The sequence below is a fragment of the Pongo pygmaeus genome, chromosome 12 (genome assembly GCF_028885625.2).
Source record: "Pongo pygmaeus isolate AG05252 chromosome 12, NHGRI_mPonPyg2-v2.0_pri, whole genome shotgun sequence".
NCBI classification, from domain to species: domain Eukaryota; kingdom Metazoa; phylum Chordata; class Mammalia; order Primates; family Hominidae; genus Pongo; species Pongo pygmaeus.
In genome coordinates, this window is record NC_072385.2 from 40093889 (window position 1) to 40114366 (window position 20478).

Below are 20478 nucleotides of genomic sequence, written 5' to 3' on the forward strand. Positions count from 1 at the left end.
AACTTCTACCAGCAATATACAAGGGATGCTATGGAACCATATCGTCTCCAGCACTAGGTATTGTCATACATTTTTATTTTTGCCAATCAAATAGGTGTAAAATGATAGATCATGTGGTCTGGATTGGGAGTATTCTTTTTGTGTATAACATCCATTTTCTTCTTTTTTTTTTTTTTTTTTTTTTTAAGATGGAGTCTTGCTCTGTCGCCAGGCTGGAGTGCAGTGGCACGATCTCAGCTCACTGCAACCTCTGCCTTCGGGTTCAAGCGATTCCTCTGCCCCAGCCTCCCAAATAGCTGGGATTACAGGCACATGCCACCACGCCCAGCTAATTTTTTTTATTTTAATAGAGACGGGATTTCACCATGTTGGCCAAGACAGTCTTGATCTCTTGACCTCGTGATCCGCCCACCTCAGCCTCCCAAAGTGCTGGGATTACAGACATCAGCCACCACCCCCGGCCAACATCCATTTTCTTAATGGGCCAATGGGTTTCTTACTGGTTTGTAGAATTTTTTTAAATACGTATTTGTTGTTATTTTTGTTGTTTGTGTGGTAAATATCTTCTCCCAGCTTACGGTTTCTTTTTTATTTATTTATTTATTTATTTTTTGAGACGGAGTCTCACTCTGTCACCCAGGCTGGAGTGCAGTGGGGCGATCCCGGCTCATTGCAAGCTCCACTTCCCAGGTTCACGCCATTCTCCTGCCTCAGCCTCCTGAGTAGCTGGGACTACAGGCGCCCACCACCACACCTGATTAATTTTTTGTATTTTTAGTAGAGATGGAGTTTCACTGTGTTAGCCAGGATGGTCTCGATCTCCTGATCTCGTGATCTGCCTGCCTCAAACTCCCAAAGTGCTGGGATTACAGGCATGAGCTACCTGCACCTGGCCAGCTTATGGTTTCTTGAGTTTAAAGCTGTGTTTTTGACATTTAAATCTTAATCCATCTGGAGTTTATTTGTTTATAATATGGTATGAAGTCTTTTTTAATATCAATAACTATTTTTCAACCTTAATTATTGAATAGTCTTTCTCCATTAATCTAATATGGTTAAAAATATGTTTGTGTTTGTCTGAACTTTTTTTCTATTCCATTGGTTGTCTGTGCCTTTGCCGATACTATATTGTCTTTATTATTTTTCTATAGCCTTATAGTAAATCATGGTATCTAGGAGAGTAAGTCCTCTCTTTGTTCTCTTCAAAAGTATCCTGGCTATTCTTGGCTTTTTACTTTCCTATAAACGTTTAGAATCTTGTCATATTCCTTGAAAAACTTCATTGCGATTAATTGGAACTGCGTGGAATCTGTAGTTTTATAATTTCCCCTGTGGAACACCTTCACACATCTTTTGGTAAAGTTTTTTCTAGACTCTTGATATTCTTTGATACCATTGTAAATGCTGTCTTGTTTGTAATTATATTTTCTAAATATTTGCTACTAGTTTCCAAAAATGGAACTGACTTTGTATATTAATCCTATATCTACTTTGTGAAACTCTGTTGTTTCTAATTACCTATAGATTCTTCTAGATTTTTTATATAAAGTCATACCATCTGAAAAACCATTTCTTTTTGAATCTTTATGCCTCATGTCTTATTTTTTTATTTATTTTTGAGGCAGAGCCTCGCCTGTTGCCTAGGCTCAAACATTGATCCTCCCACTTCCATCTCCCAAAATGTTGGGATTGCAGGCATGAGCCACCACTCCTGGCCGCCTCCTGTCCTTTTAAAGCTTTATTTTACAGGCTGGGGTATTTAATACAATGTTGATTAGCAATAGTGATAGTGTACTAATGTTTTATTTAGGATTTTTGCATTTAGATTTGTCATAAAATGGATCTTTGATTTTTCCTTTCTGTAAGTACTTGGATATTGGTTTAAAGTTACGCTGATTTTATAGAATAACTTGGGGATTATTCTTGCTTTTTATTTTGTCTGAACGAGTTTGTATGAAATTGGGATGATCTGTCTCTTCCTTGAAAATTTGATAGAACTCACCTTAAAAACCATCCATTCCTCCTGTTTTCTTTGGTGGACAATTTTTAACTATTTGATTTTTAAATATAGTATTATGCTTTTTAAATTTTTTGTGAGTCAGTAAAGCTTTATTTTTATAAAGGAATTGTTATATATAAATATAAATATAAATTATATTCATAAAGGAATTGTTATCCATTTCCATTGAGTTTTCATTATTGACAGTTATTCATAATAATTTTCTTTTTCTTTTTTTTTTTTGGACACATAGTCTTGCTCTGTCACCCAGGCTGGAGTAAAGTGGAGCGATCTTGGCTCGCTGCAACCCCCACCTCCTGGGTTCAAGCAATTCTCCTGCCTTAGCCTCCGGGGTAGCTGGGACTACAGGCACCCACCACCACACCCAGCTAATTTTCTTTGTATTTTTTAGTAGAGACAGGGTTTCACCATGTTGCCCAGGCTGGTCTTGAACTCCTGACCTCAAGTGATCTGCCCACCTCTGCCTCCCAAAGTGCTAGGATTACAGGCGTGAGCCACCATCCCCGACTTATGTAGATGTGCTTCCTTTTACATTGTATTATTTTTTGGAACTTCTGTCTTTTGATCAGTTTTACTAAAAGGTGTCTATTTTGATAGCTGTGTTAAAAGGGCTGACTCTTGGCTTATTGATTTTTTTTTTCCATCTCATTAATTTCCTCTTTAATTTCTGCAGAGAATAACCTGTCTCTGAGGGAGGAAGGACATAGATTATTTCTTACTTACTCTCTGACTGGTCCCTATTCAGATTTTTGACCAATCCCCAATTTTTGAGCCCCACACATGACACCTCCCTCAGCAATATCTGTTGCCTCCAATTCTGGGCATTTCAGTTCTGCAGAATATTTGCCAGGTTCTCATATGTGTTTCCTTGTGCAAGTCCTTAGGTTATAGCTTTCTTCCTGCTTCTAATTCAGTTTATCCTCCTCCGTAATTCAGTTTTCCAAAAATGTGTTGAAATTTCTCTTATCCTTATATCTTTTCTCCTTTTCTCTTTGCTCAATGTGTTCTACCTTTTAAAATCTCTTATTCTCACTTCAGTGTGTTTTGAAAAGGTCAGGAGATAATTACTCATGTGGTCAATCCACCATTTTTTAACTCTGGGCAAATAAATCTTGTTCTAAAATAGGCATTAACTGAACGTCTGGATGCTATTCTTCTGGAAAAAGCAGAGACTGAGCAACAGTGTCTTTCTCTGAAAAAGGAAAATATAAAAATGAAGCGAGAGGTTGAGGTAAGTCAATATTTTAGTGTTCTTTTCTTTTTTATTAACTTATATAGTGTAGTCATTAATTTTAGAGGTAAGGTTTTAAAAAGCATCTAATCTGATTAATATTTTATAATATAAACAAAGAAACCGAGATTCAAATTTTAAAAGAAAAATAACTGAATCACCTAACTATACAGCAACAGAGGTGACATTTACTTGTTGCATTATCTTTTTTATAGCTATAATGCCATTCTTTAATAAAAGCAAAAAAAAGTAAGTTGATTTTCACACATGACTGAATACCATTATCTCTTTAGTTCTACGATATTCAGAGGCATTTCTTGCCTATTTCTTGCCTATTAGATCTGGGCTAATTTGAGTAATAGATTTAATATTGTAGATATATATTGTCATACTTTAGATAGGCAGCACCTAAGGAGAGTTATTGGAATATCAGTATCATGTTTCTCCAAATACATTTCTGCTCATTTACTTTTCTCTCTACTTAGCTTGTGGCTAATATTTTTCCTAAGGTCAGAGGCTTCTTTTGTCTTACTTAAATAATTTATGTGTGCTTATTTTTTGTAATAGGATTCTGTAACTAAGGTGGGAGATGCACATAAGGAGTTCGAACAATCACATATAAACTATGTGAAAGAAATTGAAAATTTGAAAAATGAGTTGATGGCAGTACATTCCAAATACAGTGAAGACAAAGCTAACTTACAAAAGGCACTGGAAGAAGCAATGAATACGCAATTAGAACTTTCAGAGCAACTTAAATTTCAGAACAACTCTGAAGATAATGTTAAAAAACTACAAGAAGAGATTGAGAAAATTAGGCCAGCCTTTGAGGAGCAAATTTTATATCTGCAAAAGCAATTAGACGCTACCACTGATGAAAAGAAGGAAACAGTTACTCAACTCCAAAATATCATTGAGGCTAATTCTCAGCATTACCAAAAAAATATTAATAGTTTGCAGGAAGAGCTTTTACAGTTGAAAGCTATACACCAAAAAGAGGTGAAAGAATTGATGTGCCAGATTGAAGCATCAGCTAAGGAACATGAAGCAGAGATAAATAAGTTGAACGAGCTAAAAGAGAACTTAGTAAAACAATGTGAGGCAAGTGAAAAGAACATCCAGGAGAAATATGAATGTGAGTTAGAAAATTTAAGGAAAGCCACCTCAAATGCAAACCAAGACAATCAGATGTGTTCTGTTCTCTTACAAGAAAATACATTTGTAGAACAAGCAGTAAATGAAAAAGTCAAACACTTAGAAGATACCTTAAAAGAACTTGAATCTCAACATAGTATCTTAAAAGATGAGGTAACTTATATGAATAATCTTAAGTTAAAACTTGAAATGGATGCTCAGCATATAAAGGATGAGTTTTTTCATGAACGGGAAGACTTAGAGTTTAAAATTAATGAATTATTACTAGCTAAAGAAGAACAGGGCTGTGTAATTGAAAAATTAAAATCTGAGCTGGCAGGTTTAAATAAACAGTTTTGCTGTACTGTAGAACAGAATAACAAAGAAGTACAGAGTCTTAAGGAACAACATCAAAAAGAAATATCAGAACTAAATGAGACATTTTTGTCAGATTCAGAAAAAGAAAAATTAACATTAATGTTTGAAATACAGGGTCTTAAGGAACAGTGTGAAAACCTACAGCAAGAAAAGCAAGAAGCAATTTTAAATTATGAGAGTTTACGAGAGATTATGGAAATTTTACAAACAGAACTGGGGGAATCTGCTGGAAAAATAAGTCAAGAGTTTGAATCAATGAAGCAACAACAAGCATCTGATGTTCATGAACTGCAGCAGAAGCTCAGAACTGCTTTTACTGAAAAAGATGCCCTTCTCGAAACTGTGAATCGCCTCCAGGGAGAAAATGAAAAGTTACTATCTCAACAAGAATTGGTACCAGAACTTGAAAATACCATAAAGAACCTTCAAGAAAAGAATGGAGTATACTTACTTAGTCTCAGTCAAAGAGATACCATGTTAAAAGAATTAGAAGCAAAGATAAATTCTCTTACTGAGGAAAAAGATGATTTTATAAGTAAACTGAAAAATTCCCATGAAGAAATGGATAATTTCCATAAGAAATGTGAAAGGGAAGAAAGATTGATTCTTGAACTTGGGAAGAAAGTAGAGCAAACAACCCAGTACAACAGTGAACTAGAACAAAAGGTAAATGAATTAACAGGAGGACTAGAGGAGACTTTAAAAGAAAAGGATCAAAATGACCAAAAACTGGAAAAACTTATGGTTCAAATGAAAGTTCTCTCTGAAGACAAAGAAGTATTGTCAGCTGAAGTGAAGTCTCTTTATGAGGAAAACAATAAACTCAGTTCAGAAAAAAAACAGTTGAGTAGGGATTTGGAAGTTTTTTTGTCTCAAAAAGATGTTATCCTTAAAGAACATACTACTGAATTAGAAAAGAAACTTCAGTTAATGGTTGAAGAGCGAGATAATTTAAATAAACTGCTTGAAAATGAGCAAGTTCAGAAGTTATTTGTCAAAACTCAGTTGTATGGTTTTCTTAAAGAAATGGGGTCAGAAGTTTCAGAAGACAGTAAAGAGAAAGATGTTGTTAATGTCCTACAGGCAGTTGGTGAATCCTTGGCAAAAATAAATGAGGAAAAATGCAACCTGGCTTTTCAACGTGATGAAAAACTATTAGAGTTAGAAAAAGAGATTAAGTGCCTTCAAGAAGGGAGTGTAGTTCAGTGTGAAGAACTTAAGTCTTTATTGAGAGACTATGAGCAAGAGAAAGTTCTCTTAAGGAAAGAGTTAGAAGAAATACAGTCAGAAAAAGAGGCCCTGCAGTCTGATCTTCTAGAAATGAAGAATGCTAATGAAAAAACAAGGCTTGAAAATCAGAATCTTTTAATTCAAGTTGAAGAAGTATCTCAAACATGTAGCAAAAGTGAAATCCATAATGAAAAAGAAAAATGTTTTATAAAGGAACATGAAAACCTAAAGCCACTACTAGAACAAAAAGAATCAGAATTACGAGATATGAGAGCAGAGTTGATACTATTAAAGGTACCATTCATTTGAATTCTATTGTTTTAAATAAATTCTTAGTTCAACTCTAAAATATATACGTTAAACATTTTTACACCTTGATGTCAAAAGTAAATTTTTACCATTTAAGCTCAAGTGGCAACTTTCTGAAAAGTGCATTAGACATTTCCATGTTGTATGTCCAGTTTATTACATTTATTTTTGGGGAGTTTTAGATAATTTTAAAATCTCGAGTTTATAGAAGATTAAATGATTAGGGGTTTAAATGTCGTGGTCAGAAGTTTATTAGTCGCTAGCAAAACAACTAAACATGAAAAAACTTGAGTTTCATTCTGGTGTGATATGCTTAGTTATTTTGTGTAAAGAACACTTTTAAGCAAGAGAGTGAGCCGTGATGATATTGCTAAAATTTTAGGGTTTTCCTTAAATATTAAAGATTAAAAATTGTGTAATCTTTTCCTTATTACACATGTATTTAATGTATCAGGTTGTTTATCTTGGCCTTGGTTACTACTTTTTTTTTTTCAATAGTAAATGCCATATGCATAGTAAGGTCAGTATTAATTTTCTGGTCTAACAAGGGAAAATCTGTTGACCAAATTGCTTTTTGTAGGAATTCTCATTGATAATGATTTCCTTACGCTTAACATGATGGCCAGTTCATTATGGAAAATGAATTCTGATTCTGGTTTTTGTTTTGTTTTGTGTTTTTTTTTTCCCCTGTAAAATCTAGGATTCCTTAGCAAAATCACCTTCTGTAAAAAATGATCCTCTGTCTTCAGTAAAAGAGTTGGAAGAAAAAATAGGTAACTATGGTTTTGCAGATGTTGTCACAATTAATTAGACAGATTCTTGTTAATGTTAGAACAGATTTGGAAATATAGTAGCCAAATAACGAGTTGTTAAAAACACAGTTCGTAGCTGTCTTTTCCTCGAGCTCACATTCTTGCCCCTCTAACACCTGTTTGCCCTCTCTTTCAAAAGTGTTACTTTCTGTTGTTTAACCCAAGCAAGATTGGTGTGATTTATAAATGGCTTCCTGATTTATTTTGGATTTTTCATTCATTTAGCAAACTTTATTTAAATGCCCAACTATTATAGACACTGGCGATAGAAAAGTGGTTGAGGTACAGACCATGTGCTCAAAGATCTTACTGTTCTTTGAGGTGTGGACAAGATACAGTACTAACAGCATAGGAACTTAACAATGTTTTGAGTTAAGAAAAGCAGCATAGAATAGGGTTTTCAGCCGAGTCTTGAAGAATGAGAAAGTTTACACAGGAAGAAAGGTATTCTAGGAAGAAGGAAGAGCAGGTGCTTGTAGGTTGACATACAGCGTACATCAAGGCACATACTAGGAAGTTCCTTGAGACGTAGAAGCCTGATCATAAACACACTAGTATGATTGATATGCAGAGGAGTTAGGACTTTATCTTATCCATTTACTCCTCACAGTAACGTTATAGGATAGCTCTTTTATTCCCATATAAGAATCAGGAAACGAAGACTTAGAAGTATGTAATGTGCCAATGATCCCTGAATTTAGTGCCCTATTAGATTAGGGTAAGGGAAGTTGAAGAGTTTAGAATGACTCCCAGTTGTCTATAATGGGTGATTGGGATGTTCAGTTTTAGAAGTAAGTTTAAATACCAGTCCAAGTAGAGATGTTAGAATGCTATGCAAATCTGTAGTTAAGGGCAGAGAGCTAAGCTAGAGATAAATACTTGTAGTTAAAAGAGTGGGCATTAAAAGCCAGGAGAGGCCGAGTGCGGTGGCTCACGCCTGTAATCCCAACACTTTGGGAGGCCTAAGCGGGCGGATCACGAGGTCAGGAGATTGAGACAATCCTGGCTAACACGGTGAAACCGCGTCTCTACTAAAAATAAAAAAAAAAAAATTAGCCGGGCGTTGTGGCAGGCGCCTGCAGTCACAGCTACTCGGGAGGCTGAGGTAGGAAAATGGCATGAACCCGGGAAGCAGAGCTTGCAGTGAGCCGAGATCATGCCACTGCACTCCAGCCTGGGCGACAGAGCGAGACTCCGTCTCAAAAAAAAAAAAAAAAAAGTAAAGCCGGGAGATTGAAATTACTAAGGGAGTATAGCCAAAAGATGGAGACCAGAGACAGTTCTCCATTCATGTAAAGATAGAGAAGATAGAGACAACACAAGAAATTGAGAAGGAACAGCTAATAAGGTAGGAAAACCTGGAACATAAAATGTCTTGAAAGCTAAGGCAAGTGACGTGGAAGTGAAAGAAGTGCTTCAAGAGGGAAAAAGCCATTGCTAGTGCTGCTGATATATCAAATAAGATGAGTACTGAGAACTGACCACTGCCTTAAGCAACATAGAGGTCAGTGTCCATGACATGCTGGAACCAGAGCTTCGTTGCAGTTGATTCTAGAAAAAAATGGGGGAGGCAATGTTTGAGAGCATATATAGACAACTCTTTTCAAGGGATTTGCTATAGGGGAAAAAAAAGCGATGGGACAAAACTAGAGGGACCGTGTGGTTTAATTTTTTTATTTTAGAGGGGCAGTGTGGTTTAATTTTATGGGAAGAATAACAGCATGTTTGAGATGTTCACCTGTCCCCTACCCTCTTTAACTGCTTTCACTATTTGTTCCTGGCCTTAATTTCTTGATGATAATTTTTCTTGTTGCATGTTTATAAAATATTGGGAAAAAATCGACTAGAAAGGGGAAAATTATTGCTGCAGAAGAAGGAGGGAGAATTGTTGCTCTGATGCTTGAGTAGGTAATGAGACATAGGATGAAATGCAGATGTGGAACAATTGGCCTTTGCTCCACACACAGACACTTCACTATGGCAGCCAGAGGGAAGGCACGGGTGCAAGTAAATTAATAGGCCAGGACAGAAATTCAGATCATAATTGAATTTTTAGAAACAAATACCAAGAAGTGCTGAACTCAGGAGTTCAAGCTAAAGAAGTTAACAGAGAGATCAGTATTGGATAGGTAAAACATATTACAGGTTTAGTTGTGAAAATCAGACCCACCAGCCAAGAGGAGGAGTGCACCTATGGAGCATAAATGTTGATCTGCATCTGATACCTCCGATACTTGATCCTAATTTGCACACTATCACCTAAAGTCCTAGCATACCTGCATTTCCAGGAAATCTAATGAGAAAGAAGTCCTGAAAGCCTCTAATTCCTAGAAACATATGAAACGGCTAGAAAAAAGTAGACTATTTTGGAGGATTAAAGACAATGGAAACTTTTTACATTGTTTGCCTCACATAATGAATAAAATTCCACTTTAAAAAATGATATTACTGTTTTTACTGCTTATTTTAATATCAAATTACCAATTTTGTGCTCCCAAATAATCTAGGGCTAAAATAAGCAAGTAATTTGAATTTTTTCCTTTTGAGTTCGTATGTAATCCATTTATTTTCTATTTTTAGAAAATCTGGAAAAAGAATGCAAAGAAAAGGAGGAGAAAACAAATAAGATAAAATTAGTTGCCGTAAAGGCAAAGAAAGAACTAGATTCCAGCAGAAAAGAGGTGAGCTGACTTTAAAAATGTAAGATTCAGGAATCTTACACTTTTAAAAATCAAGAGTTTTTCTATCCATTAAAAAAAAACAAACAAAAACCTCTTTAATTTTACTTGTGTTTAAAACAGACCCAGACTGTAAAGGAAGAACTTGAATCTCTTCGATTAGAAAAGGACCAGTTATCTGCTTCCATGAGAGATCTCATTCAAGGAGCAGAAAGCTATAAGGTAAAAATAGTCATTTTAATAACAAGTTATAAAAGTTGTAATCATAACTTCTAAGTTAAGAAATGTAGTAGAAATGTAAAACTATTGTCCACAAAACAATCACCTTGTATTTTTTAGTAAATCTTTATTCTGTTTTGGGGTGCAATGTAATAGAATCCTAATACCAAGATTTTAAAGTGGTTAAGCTTTAAATAGTGGCTTGCTTTTTCTTTTGATGAAGTCTCGCTCTGTCGCCCAGGCTGGAGTGCAGTGGCTCAATCTTGGCTCACTGCACCCTCTGCCCCCAGGTTCCAGCAATTCTCCTGCCACAGGCTCCCAAGTAGCTTGGACTACAGGTGCGTGCCACCATGCCTGGCTAATTTTTGTATTTTTAGTAAAGACGGGGTTTCACCATGCTGGCCAGGCTGGTCTTGAACTCCTACCTCGTGATCCACCTGTCTCGGCCTCCCAAAGTGCTAGGATTGCAGGCATGCACCACCACACCTGGCCTAAATAGTGCCTTTAAATTGTTGTTTATAAAAGTAAAATTTTGTTTTGGGATTTCCTAATAAAATCAGTAACAAAAAGATAACCTATTCCTACTGTGATTATTTAATGTTGTTCTGGCCAAATGAATAAACCTGAAGCTTAAACAAGGTGAAGCATTGTTATTTGGAGGCAATATGCTTGTTTACCTTAGTAACATGATAATGTATTATTAAAAAGATAAGAATTAAAAATTAAAGTACAACAAAATCACCGAATGTAAGATAAACATCACTACATTTCTTCAGGTATTCATTCAGCAAATGTTATATGGCAGACTGAGTTCTGAGTTCTGGGGCAGGTTGGAGGTCAACCAAATAGACTGAGTTCCTATCCTCTTAGGACTTAAAACAATCCCAATGGCAATAACAGGCAAACATACAAAAATACAAGATACATACTGTGTAGAAAAGTAAGGTGGGTAGGGAGAAGAGAGTGAGTGGTAATCAGGCAGGATTTGATGAAAAAAAAAAAAAATCCCACAGCAGCCATAAAATCCAATCTTAGGAAGCACTTAAATGAGAAGTTTTGGCACTTAATGAAGAAAACTGCAAAACTTATATAGGATGACTATTATTTGAACTGTCAGTTCTCAGATTGGTTTATAAATTCTAAGACAAATTTGTTAAAAATTGTAGTTTTTTTTTGGCTGGATCTTGAGAGAATTCTAAGTTTTAAGTAAAAAACTAGCAAGAGTAGCTAAATTTTTTGTAAATGAAAAGAAAAAAGTGACATCCTACTCAAAGAGACGCTAAAACTTATCACAGAGTTACAGTAATGTGGTAGAATTCTGATGCAAGAATGGTACAGATTAATGTAGCAGAAGAGATAGATACTTCCGCATAACAACAAACGGGTGCCAGGCTCTCTTCTAAGCACTTTACATATCTCAATACACTTGATTCTCAAAACAACCCCCAAGTATATAAGCATCAACACTTTACAAGTGAGGACTCTGAGGCGTAAATAGATGAAGGAACTCAAAGTCACAGACTCAGATTTCTTAAGAAACCTCAGGGTCACAGAACAAGTAACAGAGCAGAGCTAAAATTTTAATTCAGGGAGTCTCGTTCCAGATCTATTGTTTCATCAACTAAGCTATACCATCTCAGTAAAGTTTGAAACAGAAACCAATGAAGAAAGAAATTCCTTCTAAGAAATTAGGTTTTTATTTCACTCCACATACCAAAATGTATTCTGGATTGGTTAAAAAATTTTGTGAAAAATATTTTTTGAAAACCTGGAATGAAGTACTTGATCTTTTTTTTAACTGACTTCTGGATACAAAAGACTTTTTCAAACTTCAGATACCAAATTTAAGCCAGGTGCAGTTGCTCACGCCTGTAATTCTAGCACTTTGAGAGGCCAAGGTGGGTGAGTCACTTGAGGCCAGGAGTTTGAGATCAGCCTGGCCAACACAGCGAAACCCTGTCTCTACAAAATATACAAAATTTAGCTGGGCATGGTGGCACACACACTCATGGTGACTGTAGTCCTAGCTACTCGGATGGCCGAGGCACGAGAATCACTTGAACCTGGAAGGTGGCAGTTGCAGTGAGCGGAGATTGTACCACTGCACCCCTACCTAAAGTATTTTAACAAATTACAAAGGAAAAGATTGATAGATTTAACTACTTGAAATTGATATGTCTGGTCTACCTCTGGAAGAAATTAATAGATTATAGGGTCTCTTAAAATGTAAAGAAGCAAGTTCCTCATGTAACTTGCTCTTATGAAGAAGCCCATATATAAATTTTAAATGGGTTTTTTAATGGATTTATAAGATCTTTATAAGCATACCAATTCTTGTCATGTATAAATTTAAATTTTCAAATTTCATTACCATATTTTCATATGTAATATAAACTTACGTATAAAAATGTGACAGGATTTAAGGTAGAACCAGAGGTGCTGAAATGTTTAAGAATGTTGATCACTTTTAAAAACACATATACCTATGCTCTATTAGGTTCTTCAGGATGCATCATTATAAAGATACTGAGTAATTTTTGGAGTTTGTTAATTTGGCTAGTTTTTTCAGTGTTCATATCACATGTAATAACTTGTATCGGTTTATTAAAAGATCTGAACACACAGGAGTCCTAGAGGGACAATAATTTGTAATTATTCAGATGTTTAGAAGTGTCTACCCTGCGTAAGGAAAGTAGACTCTTGTATGCATGGCATTCGTTTTTGTTCCAAGACTCCCCTTAGGAATAATACTTGATTAAAATCAGAATTTCCCAAAGGGAGCCATTATTTATTATGCCGTGGCATAGCAATTCAGTTTTTACAGCTATTGACAGCAATTGGAACCAGAATGAGTAAAAATGAAGAAGGCCAGAGAGAGACTAAGAGGATAAATATCTCTGATTTCTAGAGGAGCCTACCCAAATACTAAACAAGCACAGAATCTTCTTTCTATGGAAAAGAAAAGACCCTAGTGATACCTCAACCCTGTATGCATGTGTGCCAAGAAGTAGCAAACTCAGATAAATAAACATAGAAAAACATACTTTGGGAGGCCATAGCTTGAGGATTGCCTGAGGTCAGGAGTTCGAGACCAGTCTGGCCACATGGGGAAACCCCATCTCTCCCAAAAAATACAAAAAAATTAGCTGGACGTGGTGGCTGAGGCAGGAGAATTGCTTGAACCAGGGAGGTGGAGGTTGCAGTGAGCTGAGATCGCGCCACTGCACTCCAGCCTAGCACAGAGCGAGACAACGTCTCAAAAAAAAGAAAACATAAGCCAGATTCTAGATTCCCAACTCTTGTCTTCTGCCACTGAAATCACTAAATGGACAGACTATAAAATCAAAATTCAGATTGTAATAGCCACCAGTTGAGTCAAATAATTGACCATATGTAAATGAGAATTAGAAACAAAAGTGCGTTAGTCAAGGATCCGATCTGGGAAGCAAGAGCCGGGCATGGTGGCTCACACCTGTTATCCTAGCACTTTGGGAGACCTAGGCAGGCAGATTATCTGAGCTCAGGAGTTTGAGACCAGCCTGGCCAACATGGCGAAACCTTGTCTCTACTAAAACTGCAAATATTAGTTGGCTGTAGTGGCACACACCTATAGTCCCAGCTACTTGGGAGGCGGAGGGAGGAGAATCGCTTGAACCCAGGAGAGAGGTTACAGTGAGCTGAGGTTGCACCACTGCACTCCAGCCTGGGCGACAGAGCAAGACCCCGTCTCAAAAAAAAGATTTCGCAAGCACGATCCAAAAGAGCATAAATGCCACACAAGACCCAGCAGAGGCCGGGCTCAGTGGCTCATGCCTGTAATTCCAACACTTTGGGAGGCTTGAGGCATGCGGATCACCTGAGGTCAATTCAAGACCAGCCTGGCCAACACGGTGAAACCCTGTCTCTACTAAAAATACAAAAATTAGCCAGTTGTGGTGACACATGCCTGTAATCCCAACTACCCCGGAGGCTGAGGCAGGAGAATCATTGGAACCCGGGAGGCGAAGGCTGCAGTGAGCCAAGATCGCGCCACTGCACTCCAGCCTGGCGACAGAGCGAGACTCCATCTTAAAAAAAAAAAAACCACCAGAGAAGCCTGCGGAGGTGAGCCAAGGACACAAGAGGTCCAGGTCCACAGGAAAGCCACTGCCAGGCTTCACAGTCCTCTTGGTTAATGTCGTTTCTCTTTTACGCATAATATCTCAGTGGAACTTCCAAATATAAACTTTGCAAGAAAACATAAACAGTGTGCTAGCAATAAAACCACAATTAGATACCACCTCACATCAGTCAGGATGGCTACTATTAAAATGTCAAAAAAAAACAGGTGCTGGTAAGGTTGCAGAGAAAAAGGAACACTTACACTTTTGGTGGGAGTGTAAATTAGTTCAGCCGTTGTGGAAAACAGATTCCTCAAAGACCTAAAAACAGAAATACCATTTGACCCAGCAATCCCGTTACTGGGTATATACCCAAAGGAATGTAAGTCATTGTGTCATAAAGCCACATGTACGTGTATGTTCTCTGCAGCACTATTCATGATAGCAAAGACGTGGAATCAACCGAAGGGCCTGTCAGTGGTAGACTGGATAAAGAAAATTGGTATATGTACACCATGGAATACTACACAGCCATAAAAAAATATGAGATTATGTCCTTTGCAGGGACATGTATGAAGCTGGAAGCCACTATCCTTAGCAAACTAATGCAGGAACGGAAAACTAAATACCACATGTTCTCATTTATAAGTGGGAGCTAAATGATGAGAACACATGGACACATACAGACGAGCAACAGACACTGGGGCCTAACAGAAGGTGGAGGGGTAGGAGGAGGGAGAGGATCAGGAAAAACAAGTAATGGGTACTAGGCTTAGTACTTGGATGGGGAAATAATCTGTTCAACAAACCCCTGTGACACAAGTTTGCCTACATAACAAACCTGCACATGTACCCCTGAACTTAAAAGTTAAAAAATTTTTTTAAAACACCATTTTGCTAGTAATTTTGCAGGCACATTTATGGGAAGAAAATAGAAATTTTCCAGAAACAAAGGCAAAAACAGGATTTATAAGGAAGGAGAGAGAGAGAAAAACATAAGGAATTACATGCAATCTCGAAACTGAATCTCATTTACATATTTTGGTGGATAACCTAATTAGCTTGTGTGTGGCAAAAAAGTCTGATCATTCTGTCCTTCAGTAGGCCAACTAGGAATATCAAAGAAAATTCAGTTGGCTTTGGATTCTTCAGGAAATACTGAAAGTGTCACTGCAGAGTGTGAGAGACTAAATCTATGAATGTCTTCCAGTGTTCTTTCATTAGCACCTTTACCTTATATTAGGTCAGGCCTGGAATATTTCTCTCATCAGAATTCTTCAGGTGGAGTTAGGTATCCAGGTTAAACTTTTTATCCTCTATCCTTAAATTGTGTTTATTAAACGTTTTATCTATCCTTAAATTGTGGTTACATTTCAGAAGTTCGTTTTTGTTAATGAGTAGAATATTTAACCTTGGAGCTATTATATTGTTTATATTTAAAATTTTCTTCTCCTTTCATATGTTTCCCCCACCCTCCAATACTAAAAGTTACCCAAAATATGCTAATTTTATTACCTAATGCCAGTGAGGTATTCTGTTCAACTTGGGTAAATATTTTAAGCCTCCAGAATGGACTCATGAATCTTAAGGTGGCTTGATGATGAAGTCTGACCTGTTGAATGCATAATAATATGCCAAAGTTAAATCCTTCTTTTATTGAAGAATCTTTTATTAGAATATGAAAAGCAGTCAGAGCAACTGGATGTGGAAAAAGAACGTGCTGATAATTTTGAGTGTCATATTGAAGACCTTACAAGACAATTAAGAAATTCGACTTTGCAGGTAATTTTTTAATAAATCCAAAAATGAAAACTATAACAGGTATATTTTAATCTCAATACTTTTTGCATAAAAAATTAAATATAGTCGGAAACAGAATTTATTCCCCCCCCACTTCACCCTCCTTCCCACTTAGGAGAGAAGAATAAGACGAAACAGCTACAACTATCTTGCTTATTATTCTAATCTCAGTTCCCCTAGAGAATTGTTTGTTTGTTTGGGGGTTTGTTTGTTTTTCATTTCTGCTCTTTGCTCTGCCAGTGCAACCTGATCTCTTGTAAGGTTTACCATATTAGTATTTCAATGACAGATTTTAAAACTGATTCTTAATATTATCGTTCTGTAGCATGGACTTGGAAATCTTCATTTGTCACACTATGCCAATATTCTCATTAATGTACCTGTTCATTCTTCCTCTGCTGTATATGTTTTCTGCATGTTTATAGTAATGAATCATTTGTCATTTCAGTGTGAAAAAATAAATTCTGATAATGAAGATCTCCTGGCTCGTATTGAGACACTACAGTCTAATGCCAAATTATTAGAAGTACAGATTTTAGAAGTCCAGAGAGCCAAAGCAATGGTAGACAAAGAATTAGAAGCTGAAAAACTTCAGAAAGAACAGAAGATAAAGGTAAAAACAATCCTGTGAGATTGATTCACATATATATGATGCATTTACCAAAATATTATTTAAATGAAGGGAAGACTTACTAAAGAGTAGCATTTATGAATACAGCAGAGTTCATTAATTCCTTAATACCAACCATAAATTTGAGAATTCATGCTGTGATTTGGGGGTGTATACATTTTAAACATTGAAATATTACCAAACTTTCTGTATTTTAGCATGTCAGATTTATTTTATTTATTTATTTTTATTTTTATTATTTATTTATTTATTTATTTATTTATTTTGAGATGGAGTCTCGCTCTGTCGCCCAGGCTGGAGTGCAGTGGCGCAATCTCAGCTCACTGCAAGCTCCACCTCCCGGGTTCACACCATTCTCCTGCCTCAGCCTCCCGAGTAGCTGCGATTACAGGCAGTCACCACCATGCCCAGCTAATTTTTCGTGTGTGTTTTTAGTGGAGATGGGGTTTCACTGTGTTAGCCAGGATGGTCTCAATCTCCTGACCTTGTGATCCACCCGCCTCAGCCTCCCAAAGTGCTGGGATTACAGGTGTGAGACACCACGCCAGGCTGTCAGATTTATTTTAAAGCCCCTTAAAAATACCTTTTTAATATTGGTTGGGTTGTGTGGGTTGTTTTTATTTTTAATTTCAGGAACATGCCACTACTGTAAATGAACTTGAAGAACTTCAGGTACAACTTCAAAAGGAAAAGAAACAGCTTCAGAAAACCATGCAAGAATTAGAGCTGGTTAAAAAGGTAAAATAAAACACTAGAATGAAAACTGATGTAATGTTCACATTGTTCTGTTTTGTTGTTCTATTTGTTCTGTTCTCTCTGCGGTCTCACTCTGTGGCCCAGGCTGGAGTGCAGTGGCGTGATCTCGGCTCACTGCAACCTCCGCCTCCCGAGTTCAAGCAATTCTTGTGCCTCAGCCTCCCAAGTAGCCGAGATTCCACGCATGCGTCACCACACCCGGCTAATTTTTTGTATTTTTGGTAGAGATGGAGTTTCACCAATTTGGTTAGGCTCGTCTGGAACTCCTGACCTCAAATGATCCACCCATCTCAGCCTGTCAGAGTGCTGGGATTACAGGTGTGAGCCACCGCACTCAGCCTGCATTGGTAAACTATTCTATACATGTCGAAAAGAAGTATTTTAGAATGTTACTTGTGGTGCTAAAATAATGCTTTATAAATTATTTGCTCAAAAAATTGAAAATTTAACTTAATTCTCTAAGTACCAGTCCTTTCAGAAGAATCTAGGCTCCTGATTTACAAGATTTTGGTTTGACATTTCATTTTGTATACATGATTGTTGTATGACACATTAAGATTTAATTAATGTCAAAGCTTGAAATTTGTATTATACTTAAAACTTTGGCTGACTTTACTCCTTCAAAGATGAGGCTAAAAAGAAATGTACTATAAGAGCCACTTGACATATTAGTATTTTATAAATAAGAGCTCCGCAAGCTACAACTGTCAGTTGTAGTTAGTTATAATGAAATAAAATGAAACTAAGGAAGTTGGGTTAAACTACTAGAAAATATTTTGTGAAATTAAAACTAGAAAATATCCAACTCCTCATTTCTTTGTTACAGTGTAAACGATTTCAGTATTACAGAAAAGCACCCATTTATTGCTGTGGCATCATTTTAGCAATTTTACAAATGAAAAAAAAATTTACAAATGAACTGATCTACTATTGTGTAAATCTTCTACTTATAAAATGTGCAGGATGCCCAACAGACCACATTGATGAATATGGAAATAGCTGATTATGAACGTTTGATGAAAGAGCTAAATCAAAAGTTAACTAATAAAAACAACAAGATAGAAGATTTGGAGCAAGAAATAAAAATTCAAAAACAGAAACAAGAAACCCTACAAGAAGAAATAAGTGAGTTAAAGAAAATTCACTTTACCTTTTAATTATTTCATCATAACAACTTGATTTGGTGGGGGGCATTACTTGTTTATTTCACCAGTCTTTCACTGTCAGTCGAGTGTTTAACACAATGATAAATGTTACTGGGGACCCAGAATGGGTGTAAAACTATTTGCCATTAAGATGTTTATAGTCCACATTTATTCACTTTAACATTTCTTAAGTACCTTGCTGTTTCCTGGTCTGGGTTAACTAAGATTGTCTATGGGTTGTAATTGTTACAGCCAGGAGATGGGTACAGTAGAGTTTATGGCACTGTTGTTACTACTGTCACATATGTTTGAAGTATTCCATAATAAAAAGCTAAAACAGGCTTAAAGATAAGCCAATACAAAGAAGACATATTTGTGTATTTAAATTCACTGATAAAAATTGTTACATCTTTTTCTGCTGAAATTATTTCTTGTGCTAGCTTCATTACAGTCTTCAGTACAACAATATGAAGAAAAAAACACCAAAATCAAGCAATTGCTTGTGAAAACCAAAAAGGAACTGGCAGATTCAAAGCAAGCAGTACGTTAATTTTTCAGTTTCGTATTTTAGTACTTATTCATAATTTATTTATGAGTAACATTAAAAAAAATTTAACCAAGATTCTCATTCTGTAGGAAACTGATCACTTAATACTTCAAGCATCTTTAAAAGGTGAGCTGGAGGCAAGCCAGCAGCAAGTAGAAGTCTATAAAGTAAGGGTTTTACTTTTTAAGATAAAAAAAGTTTTTTCATGTAGAAGTGAAGTACCATTTAGAGATTTTATTAATTATCCTATAAGGATATCTAGAAAGATTCCTCCACATTTTGAGGAAGTTACAACAATAAATCAAGTCTGGCATATAACTGGAGTATATTGGTTAGCTCAAGCTAGATTATTTTCACGTATTTGGAAATTCGTAATATACTATAGAATAGTGCAAAATAAAATAAGCCTGCATCTGAACTTAATGATATTGCAGTCACAAGGAACAGTTTATAAAATGATTTTATACGTTTGCTATGTTTGTGTATATTTTTATATATATAATGTCTTGAAGTATTTAAACATTGTATGTTAAATATGTAGTCTGGGATGTTCAGTTTTTTGGATTGATGTTGGTTTAAGAAAAGATAGCTTAGTGAGAAAATGTTCTACTTGTCTCTACTTTTTCAATAATAATACATAAAAATATTTTACTACTTAATTATGCCTTATATGTACTTATGTCTCAAACCTAAAGTTTGTATTTTAAGGAAAACCTCTTTAACTAGTGAAGATAGGATTTGCTAAAGCTAAATTTAAAGATTTACTCCCAGATACAGCTGGCTGAAATAACCTCAGAGAAGCACAAAATCCACGAGCACCTGAAAACCTCTGCGGAACAGCACCAGCGTACGCTAAGTGCGTACCAGCAGAGAGTGACAGCACTACAGGAAGAGAGCCGTGCTGCCAAGGTGCGTTCTTCAGCCACAGCAAGCCACTGAGATTTTATTATCAGCTAGTCATTGGTTTACTCCAGGGCTGTGCTCTCCCTTTTTAGTATTTTGCTGTTAAGAGCACTTACTAGATTAAGACCTGTTCAGTTAATCTGGGTCTAACCCCAATCCCATGCCAACCCTAATCGTAACTTGGATCACTTTTTTTGCCAAAAGGAAAAACATGATGTTTTTTCCATTTCAACCTTGTTTTGCAATTTATGTGTCACTTATTTATAAAGCTTTTTTTATTAGAAAAATGTTACAGTTCTTAGGGCTAAATGATTATAAAATAACATTTTAATAGCATGGCTGTGGGGGGCCTACTTTCTTGTCATCATCCAAAACAGACACAGTGCAGTGGTTGTGTTAGATGCAGCTCTTATTTAAACAATCATGGCAACACTGTTGTGGGAGTTTACAGATCACTTCAAGAAAGTGGAAGACCTAGAACTTAACACTTAACCACCCTGTTTTGAAAACTGAAGTTCAAATAACTTAATTTCTTTGAGTTAATTTTTCTCAAATTTATAAAAAGAGGAGATATCATAAGAGAAA

At 36.2% G+C, this 20478-nt stretch overlaps 1 protein-coding gene and 1 long non-coding RNA gene across 8 annotated transcripts in view; one reads left to right on the forward strand and one right to left on the reverse strand.

Moving 5' to 3' along the window:
• The window catches only part of GCC2 (GRIP and coiled-coil domain containing 2), a 66441-nt gene that overhangs the window by 23659 nt on the left and 22304 nt on the right, over positions 1-20478 (forward strand). For all 7 annotated transcript variants that reach the window (XR_008500587.2, XM_054475291.2, XM_063648519.1 and 4 more), the window contains 12 exons: positions 3147-3251; positions 3819-6287; positions 7003-7075; positions 9695-9795; positions 9916-10014; positions 15774-15893; positions 16360-16524; positions 17176-17280; positions 18261-18423; positions 18884-18984; positions 19080-19157; positions 19762-19899. Coding sequence is in view for 6 of the 7 variants with exons in the window: in XM_054475291.2 (XP_054331266.1) it covers positions 3147-3251; positions 3819-6287; positions 7003-7075; positions 9695-9795; positions 9916-10014; positions 15774-15893; positions 16360-16524; positions 17176-17280; positions 18261-18423; positions 18884-18984; positions 19080-19157; positions 19762-19899 (3717 nt within the window). In the remaining variant the exon portion in view is untranslated. The remainder of the gene's footprint in view (positions 1-3146; positions 3252-3818; positions 6288-7002; positions 7076-9694; positions 9796-9915; positions 10015-15773; positions 15894-16359; positions 16525-17175; positions 17281-18260; positions 18424-18883; positions 18985-19079; positions 19158-19761; positions 19900-20478) is intronic.
• Positions 1-20478, reverse strand: part of LOC129030223 (uncharacterized) — a 33829-nt gene that overhangs the window by 1222 nt on the left and 12129 nt on the right. The gene's annotated exons all lie outside the window — the stretch shown is intronic.